This window comes from Pyrus communis, chromosome 15 (genome assembly GCF_963583255.1).
Source record: "Pyrus communis chromosome 15, drPyrComm1.1, whole genome shotgun sequence".
NCBI lineage: Eukaryota > Viridiplantae > Streptophyta > Magnoliopsida > Rosales > Rosaceae > Pyrus > Pyrus communis.
This window is the reverse complement of record NC_084817.1, coordinates 271,246-281,968: the sequence shown is the minus strand read 5'-3', so window position 1 is coordinate 281,968 and position 10,723 is coordinate 271,246. Positions and strand designations below refer to the sequence as shown.

Genomic DNA, 10,723 nt, shown 5'->3' with positions numbered 1-10,723 from the left:
ATCGGGGATCGGATATGGTCTGAAATACCACGTGAACTTTTGAAATCCCTAATCCCCATTTCCCTTCTTTTACCCTCTTTTCCCCCAAATTCATAAACCCTACTGATTCGATTCCGATTCCCATTCGAACAATCGAACAATCGGCCAGGCTAGATGTATATCAGATGTTAAAGCCGACACAGATCAAACTAGCTTCAACACCGGCACTCTCAGCCTCAAACAAGAAAACGAGGTTTGCCTGCCTGCCTTCTTCCCTCTCGTCGAATTCTTTCAAACAAAATCGGTGGATCGGAATAATTGAATTGAAATGTTGAAATTGAGTAGGTGCATTTGATTCGTCTCTCTTCCGATGGAACCGAACTCGTGTGCGAGGGTTTGTTTTCTCACCCCCAACGAGATCTGGGACCTTGCTTCCTGTCCCTTCGACCAACGCATCTTCTCTACTGTTTACTCTACTGGTAATTGCTATTCTGTTTTCTTTTTATTCTGATTATTTCGGATTTCCCCTGATATGATACCTTTGAACCTTTTGAATAATGCTTGGATGACATATTCTCACTGTTAATTGGATGCTTTTCCTCTTTTATCTTTCCTATTTCTCTCAAGTTTTATGCTAATAATAATGGTAATTATGCATTTTCATCTTTTATTTTATCTTGCTTCTCTATTTGTATTTTGCTTTCAATTCTCTCCAAGTCCAGTATGTCAGACATGGGCAGTGTTTTTATGAAGTTCAATGTGCTTGAAGGTGAGTCATACGGAGCAGCAACATGGCAGATCCCGAAGTTATACGGTGAATTGAATTCCCCTCAGCTGGAAAGAATTACCTCCCTCGACTCACAAGTCGGCAAGATCAAGTGGTCAGTATGTTAAGACTGCTCTGTCTCTCGGCATCATTTAGTTGCCCGATTGTGTTTTATTAATTTTGAATTTATCTTTCATCTTCTCAACCATCTTTTCTTTTCTGTTGTCTTTTTTGGAATAAAATAGAAAGATGTATGCCACCACAGAAAAAGGATCTCTAGAAATATAAATGATTACGTTAGTAGATAAATTTAAGGAATCATTATGTTATGCTTAGAAGGAAGATGCTCATCTAATGTTCTTGGATCATGTAAGTTTGTGGAGGAGTATTTGGTGTATTCTTGTAACAGGTGTTACTTTGCAATAAATTTCTTGTGGAATATAACTCGAGTTTGTTTCGTGTTATTTGTTTTGAGATGTGGTTTGGTATGAACTTTGTATTATATGTTGGACTCATTGATTCTTTGACTCTCTTATGCAATGTGAATATACATTGAACAGCATTCTTTAGTGGCCATCGGGAAGGCATGATAAGTTGATCAGCATTGATGAAGAAAATTTGTCCTTATGGAGCTTAGATTTGTCCAAAAAAGCTGCTCAGGTAATTTTATGATGAATTTCCTTTAGAAATTTCTCGTCAATCATCTGCCTATGTGATACATGTTTATGGATAAGTAACCAGATTCTCGGTCTCTTTTCAAAATTTAAAATGGAAAACTTTGGTTCCGGTCCCTGGTTGACCAAAATCTTAGACTGAAACTTTATTTATTTGAATACTTTGATTGAAGGACAAAATATAAATTTCAGTATTAATAAATAATTTTTAAAATGAAAATTAACAATTCCTTCCTAAAATCATGCAAAGTTCAATACCAAATAGGGATTTTCAAAATTTTCCTCAAATTTGAATTATCTGAAATTAGATCAAATTTTTTATTTATTACAATTTTTATTTATTTTTAATTTTTTAATTTGGGTACGTTTACAAAAGGGTACATTTTATTTTAAAATATGAATACATTGTAGTTAAAAAAAATTGGTTGGTTTTACATAAAACAAAGTGGTACCTCCCCCCCTTTTTTTTTAAATGAAAAGTGGGTACTTTTTTTATTTTTTATGAAAAGTGGGTACATTTTTATTTTATTTTATGAAAAATGGTACATTTAGGTTCTCATCTCTCATTTTTTTAATTTCATTGATTGAAACCTTATTCAATTTCAATTTTTGATCAACGTCCTTTGGTTTTTATGCACGTCATTGTTTCAATAATATAATATTTACATGACAAAGAGGATTCTATTAATATGTTTTAAATTTTTTTTCTTTTAAATTAGAGATTTTAAAATCATTTATAGGTGAGGTTTAAACAAAAAACAACAAAATGTCGTTTTGTGAATTTGTGTTACTATCCTTAACTTTTTTGTTGTGATAGAAGACTAAATGGTCTTTTCACCTTCTTTAGGTTGACAAAGACGGTTGTAATAATATGTAGTTTAGATTTATGACAAATGCATTTTCAATTTGTACTCAAATTTAATTTGCAACCATTTTTTTAGTTTTAGTTTGTACCCATATATTTTTGTGCCTGTACTTTAAAACTTTTATTTGTACCTATATTTTTTTAATATTTTATTTGTACTTATTTGTACCCATTTTTCATTAAAAATGTATCACTTTGTTATATATACGTAAAATGCAATTGTACCCATTTTCTCAATGTAATCTATTCACTTTTTTATTTATTTATTTTTTTTTATTTATAATTTTATTTATTTATTTATATGCCATATTTTATAATAATTTTTTTATTATTTAAAATGGATCAACAACAACAATAAAGTCTTATCCTATTAAATGGGCTTGGCTATATCACCATTACGCTTGGTTCTGTGCTACGTCTTTCGTTAGATTCAAGTATTCAAAATCTTTTCTTAGAGTCTCTTTCCAAGTCTTCCTAAATCTTTCTCTACCCTTTCGACCTTGAACTTCTGTCTCGTAATCGCATCTTTTAATAGGAGTGTCTGTAGGCATTCGTTTCACATATCCAAACCACTTTAACCGATTTTCTCTTATTTTTCCTTCAATCTTGGCTACTCCTACTTAACCTCGGATATCCTCATTCCTTATCCTTTCTCGTGTGCCCACACATCCAACGAAGCATTCTCATCTTCGCTAAACTCATTGTATGTACGTGTTAATGATTCACCGTCCAACATTCTGTGCCATAAAGCATTGTTGGCTTTATTGCCATCCTATCAAAATTTTCCTTGAGCTTTAGTGGCATACAACGGTTGCACAACACACCTGATGCATTTTTCCACTTCATTTATCCAGCTTGTATTGTATGGTTGAGGTCTTTATCCAACTCTCCATTCTTTTGCTAGATTGATCCTAGGTAGTGAAAGCGGTCGCTCTTTGGTACTTCCTAATATATAATCCTCACCCTTAACTCTTCTGAACCTCCGTTCGCACTGAACTTGCACTCGATATACTCTATCATCGACCAACTTAGGTGAAGACTTTTAAATTCCAACACTTCTCTCCAAAGGTTAAGCTTCGCATTTACTCATTCCTAAGTTTCATCTATCAACACTATATCGTCTGCGAAAAGCATACACCAAGGAATATCATCTTGAATATGTCACGTTAACTCATCCATTACCAATGCAAAAAAGGAAAGACTTAAAGATGAACCTTTATGTAACCCTACAGTTATGAGAAAGCTTTTGGTTTGTCATTCATGAGTTCTTACGGCAGTCCTTACTCCATCATACATATCCTTTATAGTTTGGATATATGCTACTCGTACTCCTATCTTCTCTAAATCCCTCTAAAGAATGTCTCTTGGGACCGTATCATATGCTTTTTTCATGATCTATAACGATTTATGATTAACCCGGATTAGACTTATGATGAGGTTCAAGTGACGATTCTTGACTGGAAAGACAAAGTTCTTAGGAACAAAATCGTTTGTATGGTGAAAGTTTTATGGAGAAACCACTTTGTTGAGGAAGTTACTTGGGAGACAGAGGAACGTATGCGAGATCTTTATCCACGTTTGTTCTTTGACTGATCTTTAGGAGTGTTGAAATTTCGTCTCTTAAAGGGAGTAGATTGTGACGATCCGTCCCTAAATTTTCTATGTAATTTTCTCCCCAAGTGTAAATTAACGTTTATGCCCCTTTTGGCAAAAGTGGAACCTGACGTGCTTGTAGTATTAGATCGTATATTATGATTACACTCAGTCCTGTTCATGTCAGATTTCCTCTGCATCTGCATGAACTCATGTGTTAGCATAAATTGATGGGCACTTGATTTTATTATGCTACTGTTGTGATATTGTGATTTGTCGTATGGATTTATTGTTGATTTACATTTGATTTCATACTTATACGTAGTATGATTTTCTGGAAACTATATATGTTTTACGGCGAGAGGTTAGTATATTCCGAAAATAAATGTGTTTATAAACCTTTGTTTTTGCCTACTCACCATTCTGTTTTTCGTCCCTCCAGGTCCTAGTTAGTTGATTACTCTATGGCATACGAGGAATATCTGGCGGTTCTGACATACCCTCTAAATAAATGTAGGAGTTTTTCCTGTTGTGTAATAAGCACTTTAACTAGTTTCAACAACACACTTTTATGTCATCTATACTCTAAACACTTGTGTTTTATGGGTTTTTCCCACTACTGCACACTCGCTACTTTAGTTTAAATAAGTTTTAGATTTGGTTTAAATTTATCCATAATTTTATGCATCACTTTCCTTTTGGTTACGTCACATTCAGGTGATCGCCAGCATGCCTCGATTTCGGTCGGGGTGTGTCAGTTTGGTATCAGAGCATAGGTTTGGCAGTCCTGCATTCCTTGTATGTGTTATAGGTCCTAATCATTTTTTATCTTTTATGTCAGTATCATGCCACCTCGTAGAGCGCCACCTGTCCATTATGAAACTAATTTTCTTGATTTTGGGTAACGCGGTAAGGCTATCGCTAGCGCCATTCAGTTTACACTTCGCCCTCCCCAAAAGACTACTTTAGAGACCGTATCCCATCTTCAAATAAATAATTTCTTTGGTAATGAGGAACCCGAGAATTCCGAGGTGGATCGACCATGTTGAAAAGACCTTTCACGTTATGCAGCGATAGGGGAATTTTTCAGCAGAGAGATGGGTCGAGACAGCGACTTGGTTCTTTCGTCTGGGAGCGGAATCATGGTGGATTAGGAGTCACGCCTATTGTCTGTTCAAGATGCCATAAATTGGGATGTTTTTAGGCGCCTATTTGAGGCTAGATTCACATCTCCGGAATACAAGGATCAGAAGAAAAACGAATTCACAGAGATGAAACAAGGTAAAATGTCAGTCACATAGTACGATTGGAAGTTCATTAACTTATCCTGTTATTGTTCGGAGATCGTTGGGAATCCCAGAGAGATGCTTTGTTATTTTAAGATGGGGACTCGTAAGCGACTGTGTTCTTTGGCGACTTCTACTCCATGCTCTACCTAGCAAGAATGATTTGAGGTTCTGCTTCGTGTTGAAGATTCCGAGAATGCTCGTGATGATGACCATGATGAAGAGGCAGGGTTATGGCTGAGAAATCTTTCACAAAGCATCGATAGTAGCTAGCAAGTCTAAGAAAACTCCGTACTTCAGTGACAGTTTGAGGTTGCTCCCAATTTTCCACTGCTGCTACTTTCTGAGGATCCACGAGAACACCCTGAGCTGATATCACGTGTCTCAAGAATGACACCTGATCCAGCCAGAACTGACATTTACTAAATTTAGCGTACAATTGATTCTCCCTTAACTTCTTCAAAACCACATGTAAATGTCTAACATGGTCAACCTTGCTCTTAGAATACACCATAATGTCATCGATGAAGACAATTGCAAACCTGTCAAGATACGGACGGAATACCCGATTCATCAGATCCATAAAAGATGCTGGAGCATTAGTTAACCCGAATGTCATCACAAGAAACTCATAATGATCGCGTTCTCTTTAGCAAGAACCTTTCCATTCTCATCCTTGATGCACCTCACTTGGTTCAAGTCTCTTGTCTTCTTTTCCCTTGCTCTAGCTAGTTTATAGATATCCAACTCTCATTCTTTGGTATCTAGTTGCTTATACATATCGTCAAAAGTCACTAGCTTCGCTTCTCTTACAGCTTTCTTCGCCTCCTTTTTCGCTATTCTATACCTTTCACCGTTTTTGTTATTTAAAATGAACCAATATTTAAAAATAAAAATATTCAAAATAAAAAATTTGATCAGTTTTCTCACAATTCTAATTTGAGAATAAATAAATAAATAAATATCCCTATTTGATATTAATCGTTGCATGATTTAATAATTTTGTTATCAAATTTGTTACATGATACTGAAATTTAACATTTTGTCCTTCAATCAAAGTATTCAAATTAATAAAGTTTCAATCTAAGATTTTAGTCAATCAGGACTACATCCAAAGTTTCCTTTTAAATACATGAATGGTTACATTATAAATAAATTAAGGGTACAAATAAAAGGTTTAAAATTATGGGTACAAATAAAAGATTAAAACAATGATGGGTGTACACAAGGTTCTAAAAGGCGCTAGTCGAGCGGCGGTCAAGGGCCTAGCGCCTAGCGCCTAGGTATCTAGGTGGGGCCTAGGCAATTTTTTTAATTTTAATTAAATTTATTATATAACATATAAATAAATGTTTGCTTATACTTGAAAAAATATATAATTATATTGAGATACATAAATTGCAAAATAGATTATAAAGTATTACAACATATTGAGAACATGGAAGCATATAATGAGTGTTCATCCAAGTATTCAACAAGTCTATGGTAATTTATTGAAAAAATAAAATGCAAAATGAAATGAGTGTTCATCCAAGTATTCAACAAGTTTATGATAATTTATTGAAAAAATAAAATGCAAAATGAAATGAGTGTTCATCCAAGTATTCAACAAGTTTATGATAATTTATTGAAAAAATAAAATGCAAAATGAAAATTATCTATTTTTTGTCTAAATAAGAGACACGATCTAGTTGGGTGCCTAGGCAGGGCTAGCCGCCCTTTTTAAATTTTCATACGTCTAGGGATTATTCGGGGCGGTGGCTAGCCGCCTAGCCCCTAGGTGTGGATTTCTACAAGAGTGGGTACACATAAATATTTCAAAATATGTGCATAGAAAGAAATTAAATTTATGGGTATAAATTAAAATAAAAAAATTGGTTGCAAATTAAAAAATGGGTACAAATTAAAAATAGATATATTTGGAAATGGTTAAATGATTTTTAATTATAAAATTGAATATGTTGACATGTAATTGAAATAATGGCGTGGATAAAAACCAAAACTTACTTATAAATTTACTCCATTTAAAATTATTTTGGTTTCCCACTTCATCAAAATTTACTTATGCATGAACCAAAGAAGGATAAACTGTTATTGTTGTGAGCAAGGTAGGAAGGAAAAGACAACGAAATTTTCCTCTCACTCTCACTCTCTCACGTATGTTTTGTATTCAGTCTTGTTACCATAATAAAACTTATTGGCCTTTCAAGATCTTAAAAGGCTTAGAAGTCAATGGTATATCACTTTGAATTCCAGACTGATTCTTATTTAGGTTTTTTTTCCGAGTCCAGGTACAATCACAGGAGTCAGCTGGTGTGATGCACTACTTGTCTGCTGGTGCATGGGATCCACATGATATCAATGCTGTTGCAGCGACATGTGAATCATCCATTCAGTTTTGGGATCTACGAACAATGAAGCACGTATTAACACTTGCATTGTTTTTATTCGTTAAACAGGGCCAACATGGATTTTTAAACTTAATTAGTCAAATCCTCATGTGAAGCATATATTAAGTTTTGATAGTTCACATGAAGGGACTGGCTTGTCATTCTACAGATTATATTTATTATCAACCAGGAAGGAACAGAGCTATTTTAGGGACTGTTACTTGTTTGAGGTTTTTGTCATCAATATCCTTTCTTGATCAATAATAGTTACCGTTTATCTGCAGGAAGACAAATTCTATTGAGCATGCTCACGTTCGCAATGCTGATTATAACCCCAACAAGAAACATGTGCTTGTAAGAATGTAGTTTTCTATTCCTCTGAGTGTGCTTGTTTCATTCTCTGTCTATATTTAATTCATTCTCTTCAATTATTCTCTCGAGTCGATTCTGAATTTGAGAACTTGAAAGATGTTCACATAACTTGCATGCTCGACACATGCACTGATACAGAGACAAGGATTAGTCTATTGTGTTGCATAAAAATCGAGTAACAGTTTTCTCATCTCACAAGAAATCTGTCTACTTTCAAAATACATTAGAGCATTTCGCAGAAAAAATGAATGACAGGGTGTACTTACGTCTTCCAAAATATATAATGATTTTTTCTTTTTATTTTTCTTTATCATTTCTCAACATGGCAGTTATCACGAGCATTTGTTTCTGTTACTATATCACAAATTGTTAACACTTTTACAGATAACTGCAGAAGATGAATCTGGTATACACGTATGGGATCTTAGGAAGCCAAACGTGCCTATCCAGGAGCTTCCAGGACACACACACAGGTAAATATTTTCTGTGCTGTTGCATTTCGGTCTCTTCAGCCATGGTTTTTCCTGATGACCTTTTGTGCATCGGTGTATGTTTCAGAATTTTTGGGATGTTCATACTTGTATCAAAGAAGTGCCAATAATTGCAAACTTTAATTGTCTGATCGTTACCTCTTGAAATTTTTTCAGGACATGGGCTGCCCGGTATAACCCTGAGTACGATGGGCTGATGTTGGTTTGCTCTCTCTCTCTCTCTCTCTCTCTCTCACTCAAAGGCGGATTGATCCATTGCTTAACTCTTACAGTGACTATGAAGACAGTATTTATGGTAACTAAGGCAACTCCTGAGGCATATAATTGAATTTTTTTTTTAATATTTTTTTTATCTTAAACTAAATTAATTTTACTTGAAACTATAGGTCTTGAATGGAGCTCTCGTGAGCCTTGGATCTTTGCATCATTATCCTATGATGGGAGGGTAAGAACCACTAGGGACACCAAGATCTATTTGTTTCAAATCATTCATTTTTTTCTTCCAGTAGAAGCATGAATTTTAGTATAAGTTTTGTTAAATGATGCCAGTTTCATATGCATTTGTAACATGCTTCATCTGCAATTCGCATGTATGCATTAAATGCGTCATCGTCACGCAGGCATGTATTGTCTGTGTTTTGAAAGAAGTGTGCGCGCTAATCAGTTAAATTGTGTCTGATAAAGGCGAAATTCTTTCTTTTCCATGAAAAACAGGTAATTGTAGAATCAGTGAAGGCATTTCTGTCCAAGAAATAAGGTTTGAGAAACTGGTCCCTGTTGTTGTGTTTGGTCTACTTGGTGTGTGTTGTTCTGATTTCGTTTGACATTCATTCATGTGTTGAGTACAATTCATCTTTCTTAGATTTCGTCTTTGTCAAATAAGCTCATTGTATTTCCCTCCCTTCCCCTTTTAGTTATTTGAATGATTACTTGAATAATGGGTTGCTTAACACGTGCGACTGTTACCAATTTTGATCTTATCATCTCTCGTCTGAAGGATATGCACCCTTTTTCCTAACACTGGAATTTCAAAACTTATACTTGTGCTGCTCTACCAATCTTTTTACATCAACTCTCTCATTGCTTGATGATTCATGCAATGTGAGAGACGCAAGCACAAGAATACATAATAAAATCGAAGACTCTTGAAGGTGGATTTTTGTTTTGGTTTATGAGGTGGTAGTTGTCGACAAAGATGGATTTGTTGCCTCCTCAACTTTCGTGATCAAGTGACGACGTTAACCTTATCCAATCCAGATTCCAGACGCGCCAAAAGTAATGTGCTTGGTTTCCTCGTCCTCCAACAGGACAGGAGACATCCAAGTGGTCCCATATGTTGTATCAGCCAGACACGTGGCCATCATTACACCATGACTCTCTCTCGTGCCACCTCCTGCTTTACACGTACGATACCTTATCCTTCTTTCTGTCAAATGCAAAATCGTTTATCCACAAGCATTTCTACATGAGAAGCTCATGGTCAACAGGTGCTCCGGCCATGTCATCATGCTGCCAAGGACTGACACGTGGCGGAGCCAATTGGCTATACGCGTGTCAAGCAACCTGATAAGGGTTTATGGAATTCGGAAGCCCTCTGCCTGTTGCAAGAACAAGATTGTCTGTCCTTCTACTTTCGGTGTTTTTCCATACCCTTATGTTTGTATGGTTACAGTTAATCTATATCAATATTTTATATTTCTATTCATTTTTATCTTATTATATCTATAAAAAAAATAATATAAAATATTGACGTGACTTAACCGTATCCACATAAAACAGGAGAGTACGAGAGAGCACCGGAAGTGAGAGGACAGACAATCCTTGTTTCTATTGGAATGGGTAGTTGTCTTATTTTCTACCTGTATTTTAACAAAAATATTAGTGAAAATCTTTTTAATAAAAAGACTTTTAGACCCCTACCCCGTTTCTCTCCCCCACCGTCTCTCTCTTTTACCCCCATTTCTCTTGCCTCGTGCTTCTCTGTCTTCTATTTCTTCTCTCTCGGCTTCTCCACCGACCGCCACGGCTGGAAGCTGCGGTTGGTCCACAAGCTCATGCCCATTAGAAGCCTCCAAGAAGCATTGCTGGATTGGAAGTGCCCGGAGCTTATAGTTTGGAAGAAGAGGTTCGGTGTTGTGCTTGATGTGGCTCTTGGGCTCGAGTATTTGCACCATGTTTGTGACTCACCGGTGATTCACGGTGATGTGAAGCCTAGCAATGTGTTGCTGGACTAGGATTCCCAATGCCAAGATTGGAGATTTTGGATTGGCGAGGTTGAAAACAGAGGTGGATGGTCAGGGTGAGCAC

At 35.7% G+C, this 10,723-nt stretch overlaps 1 protein-coding gene across 1 annotated transcript; it reads left to right on the top strand.

Annotated features, from left to right (window-relative positions):
- Positions 1-106: 106 nt before the first annotated feature.
- LOC137718015 (WD repeat-containing protein DWA2) lies at positions 107-9,413 on the top strand (the record flags this gene model as incomplete). Its single annotated transcript, XM_068457538.1, is given in 12 exon segments — positions 107-232; positions 325-387; positions 389-458; positions 749-860; positions 1,306-1,405; positions 7,455-7,582; positions 7,838-7,907; positions 8,310-8,398; positions 8,573-8,646; positions 8,649-8,711; positions 8,803-8,861; positions 9,131-9,413. Coding segments are annotated over 12 exon segments (996 nt in total), but the record flags the coding sequence as incomplete, so codon positions are not given.
- Positions 9,414-10,723: the final 1,310 nt, after the last annotated feature.